This window comes from Pteropus medius, unplaced genomic scaffold (genome assembly GCF_902729225.1).
Source record: "Pteropus medius unplaced genomic scaffold, Ma_sr-lr_union100, whole genome shotgun sequence".
In the NCBI taxonomy this organism is placed as follows: Eukaryota; Metazoa; Chordata; class Mammalia; order Chiroptera; family Pteropodidae; genus Pteropus; species Pteropus medius.
The window spans coordinates 1,401,286-1,423,105 of NW_024354504.1; the positions used below are offsets into that span (position 1 = coordinate 1,401,286).

General features: G+C 54.1%; 2 protein-coding genes and 1 long non-coding RNA gene across 4 annotated transcripts; 2 read left to right on the top strand and 1 right to left on the bottom strand.

Annotated features, from left to right (window-relative positions):
• Positions 1–2,421: 2,421 nt before the first annotated feature.
• Positions 2,422–10,380, bottom strand: RNASEH1 (ribonuclease H1). Of its 2 annotated transcripts, XM_039855030.1 has the most exons (8): positions 10,170–10,375; positions 9,791–9,906; positions 7,709–7,870; positions 5,990–6,089; positions 5,064–5,118; positions 4,621–4,705; positions 3,966–4,090; positions 2,422–3,092 (listed from the first exon to the last, which is right to left on the bottom strand). In XM_039855030.1, exons 1-8 carry the CDS (start codon positions 10,295–10,297, stop codon positions 3,006–3,008), a joined length of 858 nt encoding a protein of 285 aa, XP_039710964.1. In that variant the 5' UTR covers positions 10,298–10,375; the 3' UTR covers positions 2,422–3,005. The 2 variants fall into 2 exon arrangements, with proteins under 2 accessions (XP_039710964.1, XP_039710965.1); XM_039855031.1 differs by lacking the exons at positions 2,422–3,092; positions 3,966–4,090 and adding an exon at positions 4,097–4,504 and having other exon boundaries at positions 10,170–10,380.
• Positions 10,381–10,886: 506 nt separating this feature from the next.
• LOC120596535 (uncharacterized) lies at positions 10,887–12,808 on the top strand. Its single transcript, XR_005651190.1, has 2 exons — positions 10,887–11,182; positions 12,200–12,808. It is a non-coding gene; the product is annotated as an uncharacterized LOC120596535 (long non-coding RNA).
• A 1,887-nt stretch (positions 12,809–14,695) lies between these two features.
• Positions 14,696–20,452, top strand: RPS7 (ribosomal protein S7). The gene is made up of 7 exons (XM_039855032.1): positions 14,696–14,823; positions 15,035–15,118; positions 15,300–15,371; positions 16,339–16,482; positions 17,269–17,333; positions 19,684–19,834; positions 20,342–20,452. The coding sequence occupies exons 2-7, from the start codon at positions 15,044–15,046 to the stop codon at positions 20,417–20,419; spliced, it is 585 nt and encodes a 194-aa protein (XP_039710966.1). The 5' UTR covers positions 14,696–14,823; positions 15,035–15,043; the 3' UTR covers positions 20,420–20,452.
• The last annotated feature ends 1,368 nt before the right edge of the window (positions 20,453–21,820 follow it).

Sequence of the window (21,820 nt, forward strand, 5' to 3'; positions counted from 1 at the left end):
CAGGCTCTTCGCTATCTGCTCTGCTTGCGGGTGTTCGTGTTACGCACGGAATACAAGTTAGGCGAGAAAAATGAGGAACGATGACACATCCAGCACCCCTGATTTGTCAGGTCCGTGATCCCGCCACCGGTGGTGGCCGGGACGCCCTCGGCGTGGGCTGCAGTCCGCGCCGGTTCCTGGGGCCGCGCAGCGAAGCTCCAGACCCGGCTGCCGCGGGGGCATCCTTCCTCCAGGCCCAGAGGCTGGGCCCAGATCTGGGGTCGCAGGTTGGTTTCTCCGAGGCCTCAGCCCACGCCCCTCCCCTTGCAGACCTGCCTCCTCGCTCTGTCCACCGAAGGTCCACCCTCTGCCTGTCCCCATCTCCTGCGACAAGGACACCAGTCAGACTGGATCGGGCCCCCAACGACCTTGTTTCCATCCAATCACCTCTTTAAAGGCCCGATCTCCAAATACAGTCACGTTCTGAGGAACTGGGGGTCAGAGCTTCGATATATGAATTCGGGGGACCCCCCCCCCACCTGCCATACACTGGAATCGGGCTTACAACTGTTACAAGAAAAACAGAACACTAAACCACGATTCAGGAAAATGTTCCTGGAAGAGCGGGCGCGCTAACACTGAGGAGGAGCATACCTGTTACCCACAAATTCTGACCGGGGCGACCAATGCACAGCGCAGGCCAGTACGACCGCTGGCTGGAGAAAGAGGAGGCGCCTGACTCATAAGGGAAAGAATGTAGGACTCCTTAGGCGTTCCACGCATCACTTTACACTGGAAGGAAATAGAATCAACATTTCAGACACCGAAGGGAAAAATGTGAGCCGAAGATTTCCTACCCTGCAAAATCCATCTTCAGGTATGAAGGACACCAACTAAATCCTACAGCCTCAGTGAGCGTGGTTCCCAAGGTGACACTGACCCGGAGGCTGGTTAGCACCACTGAGCACACAGGGCGTGACTAGACGAGGCGGCAGTTTCCTGAGGTGGCCGTTTCCTGAGGTGGCCAGCAGCGTAACACCGGGCTGCTTCCACGGGGACTGAGGGAGGAGCATCGGATTCAGGATCCACACGGGGCATGGTGAAGTGCACTGAGCCAGGCAGGGGAGGGGACACCCTGTCCCCCCGCCCGGCTAGGAACCAGGGTTCCCCACGTGGGAGACACAGACGCGGAGAGGTTACGTACCCTGACTGGGGGGTGTCAGCTCGAACTCAGAAAATACTTTCTTACGTGTGCGCATGTGCGTGTTTTCTACAACTCTGTCCACTGAAAGGACCTAGAACAATGACCCACCCAGGAGCAGAGAGCGCCCGACGGGATTCCGCTGGCCACATTCACAAGAAACCAGAGGTCCTCAGAGAAACAGCTGACTGTAGGCCTGGAGCAGAAAATGGGCAAAATGGCTCCAGAACTCCCTGACACAGCAGACAGCAAGGGAGCTATGTAGTCCAGACGTGTGTGCACGCTCACTGCGTGTGCGTGCAGGCGTGCGGCACACGGGAACAGCGACGGAAATGAGGCCGACCTGAAGAGGGTCCCTCCTACAGGCCAAAGGAGATACCATTTGGGTTCAGTGACGATTCAAATTGCAGTGGACAAACCATCAAATATGCTTAAGTCCATGGTTCGTGACACACACGTTATAAAAATATAGAAATAGAAAATCGTGACTGGTCACCTTCCAGGGCTGACAAGGAGCTAATGCGGCGCCTTGGAATTTCCCTGTTCCTGTAAGAACTCCGACCCGGACGAGGGGAGCCCCTTCTAAAACCGCTCCAGCCAGTGTGCAACCGCAAAGGGACCGTCGGCCCCGTGCACCCTTGACCGAGGGGCCCAGGCACTGCACTGCGCACCGGGCTCACTGACATCGGAGGGCGGAACCAGTCACGCCCCTGTGGAAGCACATGGGCCACCTGTTGTCTGGCCCACAGTGCAGAACCCGATTCCGATCACGCCTCTGCGTCCAGCTGCCCATCTGCAGGAATTAGAGATCAGAAGAAAACGCTAGACTGTACCATGAGCACGTAAGGGCAAAGATTAGACTGGGAAACGAGGGGACAAATGGCCCAGGTTCTTCACCTGAGAACCTGTCAGGAGAGCAATCGGGTGGAGGCGGGGGCTGGAAATTAAGGAGATGGGAGACCTGACAGGCATCCAGCGAAAAGGACAAGCGACCGGGGTGAATTGCCAGGGTCGAAGGAGGCCATTTCTGCAAAAGTCAGGATTCGTTGGGGAGGGAGGGAGGGGCACTTGGGAAGTGTCCCTCTGGGTGTCTGCAAAGCTCTATTTCTTGACCTGGGTGGAGGTTACGGGGTATCCACCTTATAATAATCAAAAAATAACTCAATAAGCTGTGTATTTATTTTGTGTCATTTCTGAATGTTTTTATAATAAAAGGGTAATAAAAATAAAGACATAAATGATCAGGTCGAACATTTATTTTTAAACTTACATAGTGCTTTTAACAAAAACAGCCAAAGAAAATTTTAAGAGATTTATTCGTGCATCTTAGTCTTGTGGGTTTGCCTGGCACGCAGGTGTCCGGCCCGGGTTGCCCCCAGCGAGCAAGCATAGCCTTCCTATGGTCCGCAGGCAGGCGCCGGCCAGCCTGGAGGTCCTATGACCCCGCCCTGCCACCTGGAGGTGGCTGAGCGCCTCTGGAATACTTGGTGACCTCTCATCTGCGCTGCTGAACCCATGTTTATCCATCTCATTAAATCGGAGTCCTGACGTGTTTGTCCAGCCTGTGATAAAACTAATGAGAACAGTATCAAAGCAATAAAGCGTAATGCCAAAACCTCACGCAATCTTCAACTCTCAGAGGACATCGAGTTTATTACACATGTACGCAGTTCTATCACGTGGCATCCCAGATGCCACCTCGCCTTTCTGATTTAGCTTGAAAGTGTGTCTCCCATCTCCTGCGACGGTCCCTGTACGTTCGTCCTCCCCACCAGCACGGAACAGCCGCTGGCCCCGGGTCCTCTGTGCATGACGACGGCTCTGCTCAGGCCTCGGGCTGCCTCGCTCCTAACCGTGCTAACCTGTCGGCTTCTTCATTGCCTACAAATCCCGAATGACCCGGAATGTGCATCTGTCAAAGAGATTTGTTCCCTCCATTTTTACGTTCTCGTGGTTAAAAAGAAAGCCCACTACCGAGACAGGCCGGGCAGAGGAGGTGCCCCTCACGGCCCTCCCCTCAGCGGTCCTAAGCCCACGAGGCCTGCTCCTCAGGCCCCGAGGCCGGGACACCTGACGCCGTCAGATTCTCCCCAATTCGGACCCCACAGTTTGCACTGCTTTCCTCCACTTAGTGATGGGCTGCGGTGGGCCTTCTGGGCAAAGCACGTGTGTGCACGAATGGACGGACGGACGTGCATCCGACACTCACACATGCACACACACTAGTGTGCAGATGCTGTTGAAGAGAAGCGCCGTGCTTGCTCAACCACCGTGCACACTTACGAGGCTGCAAGGCCAAGCTTAGGCGTCAGGTTTGCAGACCGCCCCAGCAGTCCTGGGCTGGGGGAGCCAAGGCTGGTAAAAAGCGGGTGTGGCTTACTTCTGTATTGTTTAAAAAGTAATTTTAGCAAAAATTATCTATTATAGGAAAAATACTTGCATCAAGGAAAAACAATCCTGTTACTAAGGTCTCATCATACAACTTTAACGAAATACGTTATAAATAGTTTTGTTGAGGTTATAAGCAGGTTGACCTTCCCGTGTCACTTTCGCAGTGGCGTGTCCGGGCGAGGACACCGCAGGCACACCGGGCAGTGTGTCCTGTGCACAGTGCCCCTTGTTAAAGCAGCATTACTTACACACGATGAAAATGACACGCGTGCTCTCATACACTGTAGATGTGAGTGACGTGGAAAGTGTTGCTCTAACCTAGGTCGCTAAGTCGCTTACAGACCGTGCATCCCTCCAGATCACCGGACCTGTGGCCCGGGGCCGTGATGCTCACCCACTGAATGTCCATGCCCTGGGCGAGCCTCTCCAGCTCCGCGAAGTCCTCCTTGTTGATCACCTCCTTCCCCGTGCTCGTCCGCCATCCGTTTTTCTTCCACCCTTCAACCCAGTTAGTGATACCTGGGAGAAACGCCCTCACACACTGGTTAGTCTCGAATGTCCCGCTCACACTCCCTCCGTCTTGTATTCTGGTGGCAGTCCGGACATCTCATTCCCTTCCCTGGGCCGTGCTTGGGCTTCTGGCACAGACCCAGAGCAGCCCCTGTCTGGTCCCTTTGCTCTCATTTGTACTTGATCCAGCTCCCAGGCCAAGATGTCACTCCTCCAGGAAGCCTTCCCAGACTTTAGCGTCCCTCCCTGCGCTCCTACACATGGTACTGCTGAGGCCATTGGCACGCTTAGACTTGGAGTGCCATGGAGCAGGGACATATCTACCTTACTGCCATGTCTCTGGTGCCTGGCAAAGAAATATCGACGTGGCAAATACCGGAACAGCAGGCTCGGAACCCTGAATCCGCACCCTGTCCCTTATACCTGACAAACCAAACGTATCCCTACTTACATGAGGGTCCCACCCGACTGGGGAAGGAAACAGCCGTTTCCCTGCAAATCTACTAGAAAAACGCTAGAGGCAAAATGTGGCAGCCTACCGTTGATGGTGAACATGCTGTCGGTGTACAGAGCCAGCTTACTGATGCGCTGTGCCCTGGCCTGCTCGATGGCTTTGCAGGCTGCCTGGAAGAGACAAGCCCGTCGTCACGCTGCAGGAGTCGCTCGACTACCAACGCTACTGCTGTTCAGAATCACTTCGCAGTGTACGCGACCCTCCCTTGTCTGTGCAAACTGCAAAGGCTGCAGTCTACGGGGAATAACGCAGCACGCACGATTCTGTTTGGACACCCATCTGAAATAAGCTTCATTGTTCTTCTGGAAAATTCCCACCCTTCAGAGTTGTCACTAGCCTCCAACTAAGTTTCTCCTGCATTCTGAATATCTTACACACAGATAGTAAAAGTTCACTAATAAGTTCATAGTCAACACCAAAGAATGATAACCTTACAATTTCAGAGGAAAAACACGTCTGATAACTTACATGAATTTCTGCTCTTTGGTTGGTTTGTCGCCCGGGGAGTCTAACGCTTATGTTTCTGGTTTAGAAATAGTACAGAAGAAAATAAAATTACAAAGCTAATTCTCAAAGCGACTCTTTAAGGCTCCTAAGAGGTACCAGGCTGGCACACGCTTCTGTCTGAAACGTGAGAGCGCCACGTAACAGCAGCCGTCCGGGCTACGGCCAGCGGTGCCAGCGCCCCGCTGAGAAGCAGGGGGAAGCGTGTGCCTGGACCCGACACACATGGCGTGGGCCCAGGGCCGGCGCCACAGAGCTCCAGAGAAACGCCACCAACGGGTGGTCCCCACCGAGCACACCTCGCACCACCGTGGTGATGCAGACCCCAAGGGCAGGCCAGGGCCGGGCACGCCTCCTGTCCCACATGGAGCTGCGGCCCCAGCTCTCAGGTCCAGGGCCAGGTATATCTGAATGATCACATGCATGTCACCGTGGCTCTGTGCCTGTGACGAACAGGGGATCGCCCGGAAGCTCTCACATCTTCGGGAGAGTCGTGTGTAATGATGGCTTCTGCGTCCTGTGACCGCCCCCGCCCCCCCGGCATCCTTGCCAAAACCTACGTGACTCTTTTTCGGGGGCAGTTAGGTCACATTGGTGCAAAATCAGTGAGACACAGAGACTCGACAAGCCACAAGGACAGGAGAGCCACGCTAGGATGTTTTACGTTCCGGAGAACAGGCTGTCGCTGGCCACGGGAACCAAAGCTTGTCCTGCTGTGCCCTGTCAAAGCCGTTCATCAAAGCGACAGGATGCAGATCCTGCCTCATCCTTTCACAAGTTTTGGACTATGACCCAGTAAAATCTGAAGCTCTCACCATAAATTTAAAAACAAACAAACGAAACCAAACCAAACCCGAAGCTCCACAACTCAGCTTTCTGTGTGTACTTACAGAGGATGGCCGGGGCCCCAGTAAACACCGATGCCCGCCCGCGCCCTGTGCCGCCCGTTCCTGGAGCAGCAGCCGTCAGTGTAGACGATGGCATGTTCCCCTGTAAGACAGGAGCGTGCTGAGTGCCACTGGTCCGACAGCACGGACTCTGAAATTCACCTGAAAGTCTGCCAAGGCAGACGCAGCAGCTAAGCTGGGAGGGTGCTTTACAATTCAGTAGAAGTTTCTGTCTAAAAGTCACGGTCGCGTCCCGCACGGGGGCACTGCACCCTCTCCGCCTGGAGCCCAGGCGCGTCAGTGGTGGTGGCACCACCCCATAAACCCAGAACCCGGTGCCGGGGGGGCTGCTGCTCCTCGCCCCCTGCAGGGGTCAGAGAGCAACACCACTGTCCCCGTCCTCACGCTTCTCCCAGGAGCTGTCCTTCCAGACAGGCAGTGCCTCGGCACGACAGGAGGTCAAGTGCTCTGACGAACACTGCTCTCGTTTTTTCCTTAGTGGATTTACCACCAGTAAACTGTGGTTCCCCCGTCTTTTCTTCTTTCCATCAAGACAGAGGGTTTGATCGACATACGGCTGTAAAGAGCCGAGTAGCAAAGGACTGATACGAGGCCAGTGTCCGGCCGCTGACGACCAGCAGGACACTCTCAGTGACACAGGGGGAGAAGTCAGGTTGGTGGGCGTCAGAGCGGTAGGTGGCCGTAAAGAGGCCGCATGCGAGGCGTTTGTCGAAAGCGTGGCAGAGGCAAAGGGCAGGGCAGGGTGGAGGGCGGGGGCGGGCTCCCAGCGGGCCGGGCCGGGCGGCTGCTGGCCAAGCGTCCCTGGTTCCACGGGCCCGACGCTACCAGCATAACTGCAAACCTCCCTCCTCGTCACTGGATTCTGCTCGACCTCCAGCTCCTATCGTGTGCCAGGCACCGCGTCAGGTGCCACTGGGCTCCAAGCAGCTCAGTACATGGGAAGGGCTCACCTCCCAACTAGTCCACAGATGTGTCTTTCGATTACTATTGGTAAAAACCAAATTGAGGACTTTGGGGGTTTTTAACGTAACTGCAAAAATGACTCACACGGTTCTGACACAGCCTGACAAGACATTTTCTATTGGTTTCCCCTGACTGAATTACAAAATGCTGCTTCTCAGGAGAAAACATGGAACCTACGAATACACTGATTTATGTAAAAAAATGATACTTATTCTTACATTATTTTATACATGTAAAAGACAAAAGAGACTTATACTGCCAGTCACCGAACATAAGCAAGCGGCTTCTGGAGCTAAGGCGGGGGACGTTCACCACCTTGCTCCTCAGGAGAGGAGGAGGTAACGAGCTGGCGAAGACCCACCGGACGGGGTGGAGACGCGGGTGCCCACCGGTCGGAAGCAGGAGTGTGGCCCAGGCCCGCTCACCAGGAGACGCTGCAGGCTGTGCCTTCCCTGTCTTAGGGACCCGCGATGCTGTGCACGCAGGGGACACCACTGTTTCAAGATGTGTCTCCCATGTCAGCTTATCGGAAGGTTTTCCTACGACCGTCCAAAGTTTTAATAATTCTGCACCATTTTATCAATTACAAAATAATAGCCTTAGATTTTTAAATAAGATGCCTATTCAGACAAGAACGAGGATGTTAACTATCAGCTCAAATTCTCGCATTTAAAAAAGTGAGAAAAGTTTTACACACAGTTCCATTTTGTATTAAAAATTTAAAAACCCAAGACATACCCATATACGAGAACGTGTCCTTGCCAACGGGAGGCGCCGGCCCCGCGTGCGGTTTCGCGAGCTTCGCGCACGGCTCCGAGTCCTCGTCTCCGTGGGCTGGGGGCTCGCGGAGGCGCTTGCTGGCCTTCGCTTCCGACTCCTGCACAGGTTCATCTTTCTGCCCTGAAAGACAGAGTCTGCTCAGAAGCCAGGAACAGTGAACCCAGCGGGAGATGAAGAATCCAGAGAGCCGGTTATTCCACATCACCGAATCAGACCCAAACGCCCTGTGCGCGGGGCCCTGTAGGAAGGAATGGCCTGAGGCAGCTCACGCCGTCTCCGACTTCCATGTCCTGTCAAAGGGCTCTCAATTGTCCACCATAAGCTTGATGAGTGCGGCGTGAAGACAAAAGTTTGTTACAAAGAAACCTGGTTTCCATGGAGATGGTAGACACACCAAGGGTTCCGAACCCTTTGGGGATCGTAGGTGGTTTGGAAATCTGACGGGCTCTTCCCCAGAAACAAGGACCAGAAAATCCGGGTGTCCGAGTTCAATGCGCCGTCCTCCCCGCCCCAGACACTCCGACTACACGGGTGCCAAGGCGAGAACCTCTGGGAAGTTAAGACGCCCAGGGAAGTGGACGCGACAGGAACCGGGGACTGTCCCCCTCCAGGGCCAGGGCACAGCCTGCCCTCAGCAGCCCAGCCGGGGGATGAGGTCACCTGAGGGGTCCCACACGCTCTGTCAGCTTACAAGGGGGCAGCAGTGTCGCCCTGACTCACACGTCACTGCGGTAGCTGAAGCAGAAACCAGACTAAGACGCGACGAAGCACTTTCAACGTGAGCTCTCCTGGGGACGCGGGCAGCTAACTGCCTCACCGCCTCGGCCGAGGAGCTGGCAAGCAGCTCTTCCTCCGCCATCGTTCTCCGGCGTGGGGAGAGGGCACGGAGGGAGCGACTAACTGCCGCTCCAAAACGGCCACCTCACCCAGCACCCTGACGTCACCTGCAGCTCCAAGTGTCCAAGGGGAAGGAAGAGTCACGCGTTCCTCACTTTGATCAAAAGCTAAAAACGGTCCAGCCTGGTGCGGAAGGCACGTTGAAAGCCGAGACAGGCCGACAGCTAGGCCCCTCGTGCCAAACGGCCGAGCTGTGACTAGGAAGGAAAAGGCCTTGCAGGAAGTGGAAAGTGCTGGCCCCGCGAGCACACGTGTGACGAGGAAGCGACACGGCCTGATGGCCGATGCGGAGGAGGCTTTAGTGCTCGGACAGAGGACCAAACCGGCACATTCCCTCCGGCCAAAGCCTCACCTGGAGTTGCCCCAACTCCCTCCGCCCCACGCAGGCCGAGAGGTGAGGAGGCTGCAGACGGAAAGCAGGGGGCTGGCGAGGCTGGCCCGTGAGGTTCAGGAAAGACGCCGTCTCTGTGACAGGAAAGTGCACAAGGAGCGGCACGTGCTGAGGGGGCAGCCGCAGCGGTCACCCAGGCCCAGCTAAGATACTTCACGAAGGCGGCTGCACAGAACACCAGATTTTCAGTGTAGATCAAACAGCCTCATTGGGAAGAATAAGCCACCTGGGATTTTCGTGGCCAGGAGAAGTCAGTGCCCGGCCCCAAAGCTTCGAGGACAGGCAGACTCTCTTGCTGGGGGCTGCTGCGGCGGTGACTTTCAGCAGAAGCCAGCGCTCACTGCCCATTCCGAAAACCCCAGGGCCCTTCAGAGTCACGCTAAACCTGTGCCCTGCAGAGGGAACGGGGAGCCCAGACGGCAGCGCGTCTGCTCACGGCGTGGTTCGCGGAGCATTGTCAGCCCACCGCTGAGACCTGCTGCTCAGGGGGAAAAAAAGCAAGTCCTTTTTAAAAGATGGAGTTAAGTAGAGGGAAACATTGAATAAAAGAGGAGAGCTGGTCTCTGACACTGCTCCAGGAGGGGACCGCTCAGCTAAACCGCTTTCCGCCTGGCGCTAACCTGAAAATGCAAACATGGAAACATAGTATCTTCTCCACCTGCTTATCAGATAGGTACACAGAGCAAGTGACATCTGGGCTGCAGAAGGCTCTAAGTGGGTTAAAAGGTCACAGCGATGTGAGTGGCCACTACCTTCTGCCCCGCCAGGGCTCCCGGAGTTTCTGACAAAGGCCCAGGCTTCCTCTTCCGTGGCAAACTTCTTAAATCTGGCGGCAGGAAAGCGGTCCACCTGCGCTCTACACTCGCTCCTGGAAAAGAGAGCCGCGTCACTTGCTTCCTCCTCCTCCTCGCTTTTCCTTCCCCTCTTTTACGCGATTCTTCTCACGGGCTGGGAATCGTGTGCCAAGGGCGGGGCTGTCGGCTCCGGGAGCCGAGGGTCGCGCCCACCGTCTGCATGCCCAACCCTTCTCCCCGTGTCACACTGGCTTTCCCCAAACTCACAGCACACCGGCACTTCGGGGCCCTTGAAAAGCACCCCATTCCCTCGCCCGGAGAGGCGCGGCTCTCTCACCAGGTCAGGAAGACTCCGGCCCTGCGGCCCCTCCTCACGGCGTAGAACATGCCGAGCGCGCCGCAACCGCAGCCACGGCGCACGGCGGCCAGAGCGACTCTGCGCGCCACGCCCAGAAGCCTGGTCATAGTTGCCTCCCCGGCACCGCCGCGCGCCCGCACTCCCAGCTTCGCGCCGCCATCACGCCGACCCAACTTCCGGCGGCGGCGCGGGCAGTTGACACACGTCCTGGGGGCGGGGTCTAGGGCCGGGCGGGCCCAGGGGCGGGGCCTACGGAGCAGAGGCGGGGCCTGAGAAGAGGCGCGGCCCTAGGCGGTCAGGAGGGAGCAGGACGAGGGGCGGGGCCTTGGGGCGTGGTCTGAGCGGGATGGGCGGGCCTAAGCCTGTGGAAGGGCGGGGCTGTGGCCGGGGCTGTGGGCCCGGCCTGGCGTCCTCCTGGGCGGAAAGATGCTGGAACTCATAATTGCGAAAGTGGGCGTGCGGAAGACGGAGATGGGGAAGGGGGTGTGCGCACTGCATCCCCGCCGTTAACTTGGGTGCTCACCTCCGAAAGGACCCAGAGAGAAAATTTAATTGAAAACGCAATTTCTTAGCATTCTGACTGGTATTTGATATTTTGCTCTATAAGCAAATCAACTTCTTTTAAATGTCCGCTCCATCGACAAACCTTGCTTTTGTAATTAATTATAAACGACTTTTCTTAATTTTCTTTAGGTCTTCAGTTCAACAGGCTTTATTGAATAGCTACTGTGTGCTACCCAAGCCCCGGTAGTACAAAGTTGAGTAAGACAGTCTGAGCACCCAGGAATCCCCGAGATGGACCCGTGAACAAATCCGCACAACACAAAACAAGCCGTTTGAGAAGCCGTGCCAGACACAGGCCGGAGCGACCTCCTGTGCCTGGAAGGCTAACACGATGGTGCCCGAATAAGGTCTGAAGAATGAAGAGTTCATTCCAGTGCGTTAGACAGAGAGCCGGAAGTAGGATATTCCCGGAAGAAGGAACAGCGAAGGTGACACATAACTTGGTGTGGTCAATGTGTTCTTACCCATGAACTCAATGAACATAAATTTTAAAAGTTTAGACTTTCCTAATTTAAATTGGCTATAGTCCATTCTTCATGCCTACATCTTTTGCACTTCAAAGTAGCTTCTTTCTAAAAAAATTGTCCTTAAAGGTCAGTTAATGCTTGATCATCGTATCTCTTCTCATATGGCGGCACAGTTTAAGTTATGAACTCAGATGACACCTGGAAGAACTAATTGCAGATTAGGAAGGTGAACTGGAAGTAGATCAAGGTAGTGAGCCAAAAGCAAGTCTCCATTTCTAAACTCTGGGATAGAGTTTAGAAATAACTAGGATAGGTCAGCCGGCCACGCAATGGTGAGAGCTGTACAGCTTATAGACATGGGGGTCAACGGCAGCATTCCCTTGGGAAGGAGAGAGGCTGGGCCCATGGAAACGTGCTGCCCGACAGCTGCCTTACCACCTCTAGCTTGATCTTGGGGTCAGGCCTACCTAAGACTTGCTTTTCCTTGTAAATGGGCTGGCTGCGGTCTGTTATCACAGTGATCACTTGGGTTAAAATTTCAAACAGTGAAACTGGGCAGTGAGAACTACATGGTGAGGAATTTTTGTTAAAGTGAAGATTTTAGTTTGAACCTTAACTGTATTACTTAATTTGAATGTCTTAAAATTGAAATATATTCTTTTAAAATGTTACTTATTCATTTTCAAATGTTTTTTTTTAAAGAAAATAATGATTACAACCAATTATTACATGATTATAACTGAAAAGGCTTTTGACTGGAGAAGAGTGTTAACAGAATAAGCCACTCTGGGCATCAGATACGCTCGAAAGCCCCTCCTCCACTCACACTCCCAGGTTTCCATGAGTCGTGGGTGGTCTGTCCAGTCGGTCCCCTCAGCCAGAACATAGTTAAATTACTGAGCTAAGGGCATTTTAACTGCAATCTTCCAGAGACAGTGTACTTTTGTTATTTCACCCACTTAAATGATGACCCTACAGGTGGTCACCAAAGGTCAACTGCAAGTGACCTGTTAACAAGACCAGTGCTAGCAGAAGTGTGATCAACCCAAAGATCGTTTCAGCAAGGCTCCGTCAGGTAACTTTCCGGGCCTGTTTCCTCGTTGGCCAATGCAGATGAAGTCACAGGTGCGCCGCCATCTCTGAATTGTTGTGCAGGTCTGAGCGCATCTCGGTATGAACGCACTGCAGGACCGAGAGGCAGAGGTGCAGGAGCGTGTGTGGGAGTCGTTTCCCCAGTGCCCTCCTGCTCTCCTCTCCCTGAGCTGTGGGGGTCGCTCACACTGACTTCAAATCCCAGCTCCACGGTTTACTAGCTGCATAAACTTTGTAAGTTGCTCAGTCTCTTCTCTTTTGGGAAGTGATTATGACGCTGTGCATGGTGGCTGGGACTATTGACTGTGTGATGCCTCTCACATGGTCTGATGCACAAGTGTGTTCTTATGGTCACACAAATCCTTTCCATCCTGTACATGTTTCATGAAGATTAATGGGAAGAATGGTGTTGCTTTTGATAAAATATATTGGAGATGAACAAATGATCAGTTTATGATAAAGTCACAATAAATATTTCTATATTTTAAATATTAATATCTGAGCAATTACTTTCCATCCACTCGATAGGTCATGATGTCTAAAAATCATTTGCAGTTATACAGAAATAATGTCCTTGGAACTTTCCAGAAGCCAGTGACCTTGCTTCAAGTAAATGCCTGTGATTTTCACATTCATCAGAGGCTTGCACATTTTCACTCACATGCCCCTCACACTGGCCGACAGATAGTAATAGTAAAGCCCTGCCAGATCTAAGTGCAGGGAGAGAAAACCCCTCAACCATTAACTCTTGATTGAACAGACAGGTGTGTATTCATTTTACCCGCAACTCTGCTGTCACCTTATGATTCACATTAGGAACTGGGAATTGGAGGAGAATGACTTTGAAGTCTGCCCCAGCCCCGGCTTTCTGCCTCACAGGTGGTGAGACTATACTTTCCCAGCACAGGATCCTTTTTAATGGGGATTTTTACACAACTTAGAAGTAATATATTTTTAAGGAGAATGGATCTTGGCTGTCGAGAATGGATCTTGACTGCACTTCCTACCTAGGCAGTATTCCGTCCCGGACCAGAACCAGGTAGGGTCTCAAACACTTTTTCAAATAGAAGGAATCAAGACTTTTTTGGAGCAAAGGCTAATGTCATGTTTGAGACAACAGTTCAAAATGAGCCTCAACACCTTCTTGTGCCAGAAAGCAAGACGTTCAAAGATTAATGGAGATGACGCGACACAGGAACTAATTTAAAAGGGGCTCCTCTTGGCCAAAATTGAGTGAGATGATTTGAGCATCAAAGAATATTAGTTGAGGGTGACTGACATACCGTGAACCTGAACACAGCCAGATCATTTGGTACAGGTCGTCCCCTACGTGTGGGATGCTCTTCTCTCTAACTTGGCTTCAACTCCACTCCCACATCTCAGGTTAATTCCATCTCTTCCAAAGGCATGATCCCCCCTCTCTGCTTTACTCATTTTATTATGATCAGTGTCATATATTTAGTCATACTATTTGTGTGACGTCTTCTTCCCTAAGCTGTAATCCGCCCGAGGACAAGGACCCAGTGGGTTTTACTGAATCACTAACACCTCGTGTAGTGTTAGCACGGAGGACAGGCACCACACGTTATTTGTAGATTATGTTTTTAGCTCATCTCTAGGGCAGGGACTCCTTTACACATGGCTTTGAAGGGACAGCATGACAGAATGGTAGGCGCTTTTCTAATAAGTGCTTCTTTGTTGAAGTGTTTTCGAGCCATTCCAAAGCAATGTGCCGTGCACCAAGCTTTCATCAGAGGCTTTCTCTCCTGGCTAAAGTCGGCCGTCCAGCTCAGGCCTCGACTCGTCCCGAGCGTCTCTCCCACAGTCCCCGGAGCACAGCTCGCTGGAGCCGCGTGCCCTGCCTCGGCCCCTCGCGTTCTTCACCACTTGGGGTGGTTGTCCCCCGGCTGGAGGCGGGCCGGCGCGTGGGCCGCCAGGACAGGTGTGCCTAGACGTCTCAGAACTGTCGCCGCACCCAGCAGGAGCCAAGTGTTTCTGGCTGGAAAAGCTTATTATTCGTAAAGCACTTCGTCTCCAATGAGCTTTGACGAGCATCCTCGTTAGGTTCTCTGCAGGCGGAACTGGAACCCAGGTCTGATTCCTCTTCCCTGCTTCAGCGGGGAGGCTCGTTCCCTCGGGATGTCGGCCTTTCTCCAACGCCCCGTCTCCGGGGGCGGCCGGAGTTGCTTTGCTCGGGCCCAGGTTTCCCGCCCAGACCGCGGCCCCGCAGCCCAGCCGCGGGTGTCGAGCCTCGAGAGCGGGCGCCGAGCCTCGGGAGCGGGCGGGGGAACGTCTGCGAACAGCACGGAGGAGGAGCCTCCCCGGGCGGGGCGGGGCGGGGCGGGGCGGTGTTTCCGCCGCGCGCGTTTCCCTGAGGCTCTCTAGGCTTCCGCCGTTTCTCAGCCGCTCTTCCGGTTTTCTCGCGCTGTTCCCGCCCCTTCCTTTCCGCCGCCGGGATTTGACGAGCTCTCGCGAGACTTAGGCCTCTTCCCAGGCCGGCGCTCGATAAGGTAGGTGTGCGGCCTCCTCTCTCCCCCGACTTTTCTACCGATTTTGAGGGAAACGGGTTTTGAAGTTATCCCGGGAGCGGCGGGCCCCGCTCCCCGGGCGGGGATGCGGCCGATGACCCGTCCCGCGCCTCCCGATGGCGTCTGCGGCGTGGGCCGGGGCCGGGCCCCGGGCGCGCCGACCTGCTTCGCCTAGAGCGTCCTGTGTTTGCAGGAGAAAGCCATGTTCAGTTCGAGCGCGAAAATCGTGAAGCCCAATGGCGAAAAGCCGGACGAGTTCGAGTCCGGCATCTCTCAGGTAAGAGGTGGTGGGGCAGGTTCGGGTCCCTGTCGCGTGTCCCCCGTCGCGTGTCCCGGGCTGGGGAGGAGGTCCCGGGAGGCGGGCCGGGGGCGAGGGCGCGTGGGCACCGCGTTGAGCTGGGGTCCCGTCCGCGGACCCGGCTGGACGCTGAGCGCCGGCCCCTGTGCCTTCGTCCTAGGCGCTGTTGGAGCTGGAGATGAACTCGGACCTCAAGGCCCAGCTCCGGGAGCTGAATATAACAGCCGCCAAGGTGAGCGCGGCCCCCGTACGGAGGAGGTCTGCAGCGTGTGCTCCTGACGCCGCGTGGATGTCGCGGGAACCTGCAGCCCGGTTCCTTAACGAACTTCGGAGGCGACTGCGCAGTGCAGTGACAGGCCATGCCTGCCCCGGAGCTGGGGGTGCAGTTAGAGGATGTGGAGATGGGGGAACACGTGTGTGTGTGTGTGTGCGCAGGTGTGTGGTGGTGGCAGGCAAGGCGCAGCGGTCCCCTTTCGAGTTGTAAACACATGAGGTGCCATGGAGACCCCTGCGGTGGAGGCGTCAGTAAACTTGGAACTGAAGCAGGCAGGGGTACAGAAGTAGAAGGAGCCCCCCAGAGGTCGTCTGGTGGGACTGGAGAGCGGGGCCCAGTCTCTGTCCATCCTGTTCTTGGAATAAGAAAGTGTGGACAGAACTATTCACCACAAACTGGTCCCTGTCAACTAAAACGTACTTGTTTCAAAAATGAATGCATCTCAGGACACTTGGGATCAGCAGACTTCTTTGCTTCTAATTTGACTGCATCGTTTACTTTTTTACTTGCTATTATCTCTTGAGTACAAATTATTGGAAATTAATTTTTTTGAATACATGTTTAACTTAGAAGCTCCATTGTATTTGGACAATTTCAGAGTGTGTGAAGAGGCCTGTGCAGAGACAAGCAGCCTCATTTTTGGTAGCAAACAATTTACATTTACTTCATGTAGTAGAATGTCACCCATGCATGCCTGGGCATCGACAGGTTCACAGACTGAATGTGTCGTGTGTTGTTTGTGAGGCATGAGAGAGACTGGCCGTCGTGCGTGGCCATGAAATGTGAACTAGAAAGTGGTTTTAAAAAGTTCATGAATCAGGCAACAGTATATGGCAATGTGTTGAACGTTACTATTTGATACTGTATCTGAGTTGGAAAAATGGGGATTATAAACTTAAAATAGTGTGGGTTTTTTTTCCTTTAGGAAATTGAAGTTGGCGGTGGTCGGAAAGCTATCATAATCTTTGTTCCTGTTCCTCAACTGAAGTCTTTCCAGAAGATCCAGGTCCGGCTAGTGCGCGAACTGGAGAAAAAGTTCAGCGGCAAGCACGTCGTCTTCATTGCCCAGGTGCGCACCGCACTGCCGGAGGCCTTGCTTTGTGGGCCTTGTTTAAGTCGCTCGTGTTTGGGCCATGTTGCTGGTTAGGGTAATTGAGCTGAGCCTTCCGCGGTTATGGAGAAGCCGTGTCGGGTGGTAGCCCGGTAGGAAAGTCCCACTTGCAGTGGGTCGGAAAGATAAACTGCACTTTGGAGTTAAAATGGCTCTCCACACGGCATAATAGTGGGTTGCTGCAGGACAGGATCAGACTAAGACTCGGGTTGGTCCGAGCCAGGATTTTTCTGCACGATAGAATGACCTGCCCGAAGTCATCCTGCTCAGGTAAGCGATGAAATTTTGGGAGGAAGAGATGCTAAGGAAGGGTTTGTAGGGAAAAGGGCGAATAGTCAATGGTGCTTTTAAAGTTCCGATCCGGCCAAGGTGCAGGCAGGTTTGTGGGGGTCAGGTGGCAGCTGACGAGCAGGAGTGTCTGGCTCCCTGGGAACTTCAGCATCAGTGCCCACAGCGGGTCTGGTTAGCTGTGGAGGGGGTGATGTTTGGGCAACCGGTCAGCATGAAGCCGTTGACGTTTTCCGGTACAATTTGAACACACTGGATTCTGAACGAGTTACTGAGGAACCAGGAAGCTTCACAGGACTTCTCGGGAACTCGGTTGGTCTAGGTGGTTCACCTTCCTCCAAGTGTGAATTTACTCTCACTGTCTTTGCTTTTAAAGCGCTTTGACAGTTCTTAGTTCTCCGCCACACTTAAGGGCCTTTACTTTGTAGTTGTTGCATGATCGTTTTTACCTTACAGAGGAGAATTCTGCCTAAGCCAACTCGAAAAAGCCGTACAAAAAATAAGCAAAAGCGGCCCAGGAGGTGAGTATCTTACCAGCGTCAGAAATGTATGTGTTCCACTCTTATTAACAGCTCTCGATTTTCACGGGTTTCTAATAGGAGTTGAAGTAGGTTTCTAACAATTAAACATTGGTAGATTAGGAAAGCAATTCGCATGGGGATTTTTATTGAGTTACTTTGGTTTTTTCTATAATTATACATAAAAGTTTTAATAGCCATTCTAGAGGTGCGGGTTACATGCGTTCACGTAGGTGGTGTAATTAACTGGTCAATTCTTTCACAAAAGAATGACTTTCCTTTAGTTCTTTGGGCAGGAGATGGGAACCATGAGAAGGAACGCGTGGCGCACCGCCGTGGGCGAGGCGGCGGCGGCGGCGGCCCCGCGTGCCGTCTTCGCTTTTCATTTTTGCTGTGAATTAAGGCTCAATTAGAATTTTCGTTGCTGACATCACAGTTGAAAGTCTCACTGCTGTTGTGGATGCCGAGGGACAGTGTTTGTGAACTCGCCTGGTTGGCAGGTTACCGGGTCTCAGCTCGGACTCCCACGGCTGCGTCCTGGTCCAGGCCTCCGGTGTTTCAGGGCGCAGGTTTCCCAGACTTGGATTTCCGGACCCCTGCAGGCCCTGCCCTCAGGCCTCGTTTGAGAAAAAGGGCTGCAGTTTACATGTCACTGCCAGGGCAGAAGCCGTGGAGTGTGCGACGGCGTTTCCTACCTGAAGGCAGGTGACACCCAGGCCTAGAGAGCTGTCTCATTCCAGCTGGTCACAGTGACGCTGGGGCACACGAGCGCTTGGTCTTGTTTCTGAAACCCCTGGGGACGGACAGGCAGGTGCTGCTGTGGGGAGGGAGGAGGGAAAGTGGCTGAGGCCGGAGCAGGTTTTCTGGGACCTGAGTTGCATGGTTCAGCACGTCGAGCTCGTTTCGTGGGCAGGTGGAGTAGCGTAAGAATTCGGGATTTTTGGGGGTGTTCTAGATAGTTTGCAAGAGGAATACAGGAGGTGATTGAGAACATGAGTGTGTTGGTCGTGATGCTTGCACAGCGGTTTTGCAGTCTTTGGTCTGAGAGCCTGAGGTGGCACTTAGGCATAAAGCAGACCCTCTGGTTTGCCCCTGGCTAAGGGACTCAGACCTACAGCCTTAACTCTTCCTCTTTCCAAACCTATGTCCTCATTTTCTCAGGGAGTGACTTCCTGTGTCCCTAGTGACCTGGTCTGGACATTTCAGGCTTCCTGTCCCCCTCACGGTGGCGTCTGGCTGGTGGGCCATAGGGGCTCTTTCATGTCCCAGTCTGGTTCCCTGCCCCCAGACTCATTTTCCATCTTTCCCTTAGACAAGTCAAATGCCGAGACGTCCGTGTTTCTGCGCTGTCTAGAGCTGTAGGAATGATACGCTTAGTGAATGGGTAGCAGTGATCGGTTGGGCCTTGTGTCTCATTTGCTTTCTGAGTGGTGGTGACAAAAGCCTTGGGAAGTGGATTTTCTTGGAGCCTGCTGTGTGGCCATGGAGTAGTAAGACCTTAGAGGCACTGGACGGGGTGTGTCGTATGTATGGGGACTTCCAGGCAGGAAACAAGTGGGTAGAGTGTGGCGTCTGAGCTGTGGAGGGGTAAGACCCCCACAGACCCCCAGCAAGGGAGCGCTGCAGACATGATGTACGTGCTGTGCCTTTGTTCACCCGCTCTTCGTGTCTCATGGCACACGGCAGGTCCCCTAAAAGTTTATGTGTAGTTGAACCTTCTTGTGGTCAGCCAGGCAGATAGATTGGGAACGTCAGGGGATAGTCAGGCAGAAGATTCCATCGGAATCTTAGAGGATGGCTTGACAGTTGGGGACCCTCATAGGGGCCACTATCCTAGAGCTGGTGACAGAACAGTCTTTGTCGGGGTGGCCCATTTCCTCATGTGGTTGTAAAGAGCGAGGTGTCATGGTGTTTCGGAGGCCAAGGAGAGCTCGCAGCGGCTCTTTCGGTAAATCCTGTGATGACAGCAGCATTTTAGGTGAACTTGACATCAGAGGGGTGTGGCTTTGGGATAAGACCAGTGCAGAGGTCCGGCCGTGTTCTCGCAGAGAAGCCGTACAAGTGAAAACAAACGTAAAGACGGTGAAAAAATCAAAGTCTACCAACCTCTCGCCTGGAGGTGGGCACTCCTGACGGCTCGGTGCGAGCAGTTTGCGCGCTGCCACGCATGAGACACGTTCAGCTTCGAGGCGGTCGTCGCCCGTTCTGGTTTGGCGAGGGCCCGGGCGTGCTGTGTTGAGCGTGAGCGGCCTCCTCGAAACCCGTGTTGATGGGTGTCCGGAGCCTGGGCGTTGCCGTTCACGCTTGGAGGCCTCACGCTGGGGCGTCTCACGCTTGTCGCCGTGTTCTCCAGCCGCACCCTCACGGCCGTGCACGACGCCATCCTGGAGGACCTGGTGTTCCCGAGTGAGATCGTGGGCAAGAGGATCCGCGTGAAGCTGGACGGCAGCCGGCTCATAAAGGTTCACCTGGACAAGGCGCAGCAGAACAACGTGGAGCACAAGGTGGCAGCTTCTCTGGCCAGGGCCGGGCCGGTCTCGGGGGAGGGTGGCGTGCGGCGGAGCTCCGTGTGCCCCGGGCCGGGGGCTCTGCCATCGAACCTCGGCCCACTTCCCATGGGTTATGTGCCAGGTTTTCCACTGGGGGGCATTTTTAGTGACTAGGACACAGGGAAGTGATTCCATGGTTTGACCTTTAGTAAGGCTGTGTGTCCTTTTGGGGTGGAATCTGGGGAGAGCTGTCACATGCCTTCATACCTGGTACACTGACCAGTGCGGACAGACCCTGGGGTCTTCCCCAGGCTCCGTCCCTGTGGTCCAGAGGGCGGGGTAGAGCGCGCAGGTCCACGGTGCCGAGCCCAGTCACGCAGCACTGGGGCTCGGAGGACACGTCCTGTAGGTCCCTTTTCTTCCCAGTACCACGTTGCTGAGAAGCACAGGGGCGTGATTTCAACAGAATCGGTGTGTTTGAAAAGTTTGGTGCTGAATTATTTTTATTTTTTTTTCTTGTAGGTTGAAACCTTTTCTGGTGTCTATAAGAAGCTCACAGGCAAGGACGTTAATTTTGAATTCCCGGAGTTTCAGTTGTAAACAAAAATGACTAAATAAAATATTCACAGTATTCTGTTGAGGCACATTTTCAAAATTTCAGAGACATGATGCATAGCTGTCTGCGTTGTCCGTCACTTCCTCCACAGGCGGGACCTTTCAGACAGGTTCCTGTAGCTTATGCCAAGTTTGAGGCGTTTGAGGGACGTGTTTGGATCCAGTGATGTGACGGGTGTATCAGGTGACATTGGCCCAGGCCCAGAGTGGCCGAATATCGGCACTTTTCTCGTGGTTCGGCCTGAACACACGGGCACCAGAGGTGTGGAGAATGGGAAGCACCAGCCTTCATCCGGTCCCAGCAGAGCGCTGTGACCTAGAGGGACACTGTGGCCCGGAGAAGCCATGCTGAAAACAGTTCCATTTGAGAGAGAGGGCAGGTGTCACAAGTAACCAAAACCAGGCCAAGGTTGGCTCGTTGAAGTTCACTTCACTGCACACACTTTACCGTCTCAGGCATTTTGAAGTGTCTCGGGTCTGCTGACGCTGTGAGCCAGGTCTCCGGAACCTTCCATCTTAACAGAAACCTCCCATTAAACTATCCCCTTCCCTGTCCCCGGAATCACGAATTCTCGTTTGTAAATCCACGGTAGATCCTAAACGGTCTTGGGAAAGTCCAGTGTCAGAGTGTAGGTGGATCCCAACCGCTCCAGGTGGTGCGTGAGCCGGGGCGGGTAAGCTCAGTTCCGTAGCTTCCCACTGAAGTGCAGGCTGGGCGAGGCGACCATTGAAGTCGGGGCCCTGGAGCAGTGTGGCCGTGGCGGTCCCAGGGCTCCTGGGGACTTGGGGAGAGGGCAGCCCCCCTCACCTTGGTCTGCACCCCGTGGTTTGCAGGGGCTGCCAAGCCAAAGGGTTACAGTGCGGGCGGCAGTGGACGGCACTGGCCGGGGCCTGGGCTCAGCTGCCAGTGGGGATCTGCGGAAGGAGCTGGGTTGCAGCGTCCCTCAGTGGTGGGGCGTGCTGAGTTCCCAGGCACTTGGATGCGTCACGTGAGCGCTCAAGTAGGTTAGACTTGACACTCCTAACAATTTATAGCAGTGCAATGCGACTACAGTCTAACGAAAACAGACATTTCGATTACCAGGCGGCCCAGTTATGCCCAGAGGAGGTGACCGATTATCATAAAGTTTATTTCAGTCCTCCTCTTAGGCACTTAACTATTTTTACTCAAAATTTTATGTAGATGATACCAAGTTGGCACTCTGCAGTTTAAATGAGGCCACTGTGTCATTTCGCGATCTGCCATCTGTGCTTGAAACCGGGCCATTCCCGTGAGGGCGGAGTGAATTGCTACCCAGGTTCCGGCCTTGGAGCCAGCACGCCCGTGCTCCTGTCCCCTGGGAAGCCCGGAGAACTTGAGATGTTCCGGGCAGGGTCTTAGAGCAT

Coding starts and splice junctions, on each gene's coding strand:
- RPS7 (XM_039855032.1), top strand. CDS start 15,044: ATGTTCAGTTCGAGCGCGAAAATCGTGAAGCCCAATGGCGAAAAGCCG. Junction 15,119..15,299: donor TCGAGTCCGGCATCTCTCAG/GTAAGAGGTGGT, acceptor CCTTCGTCCTAG/GCGCTGTTGGAGCTGGAGAT. Junction 17,334..19,683: donor AAGCAAAAGCGGCCCAGGAG/GTGAGTATCTTA, acceptor CGTGTTCTCCAG/CCGCACCCTCACGGCCGTGC.
- RNASEH1 (XM_039855030.1), bottom strand. CDS start 10,297: ATGACCAGGCTTCTGGGCGTGGCGCGCAGAGTCGCTCTGGCCGCCGTG. Junction 7,871..9,790: donor GAGCCCTGGCGGGGCAGAAG/GTAGTGGCCACT, acceptor TCTGTCTTTCAG/GGCAGAAAGATGAACCTGTG. Junction 5,119..5,989: donor TGGGGCCCCGGCCATCCTCT/GTAAGTACACAC, acceptor TTTCTAAACCAG/AAACATAAGCGTTAGACTCC.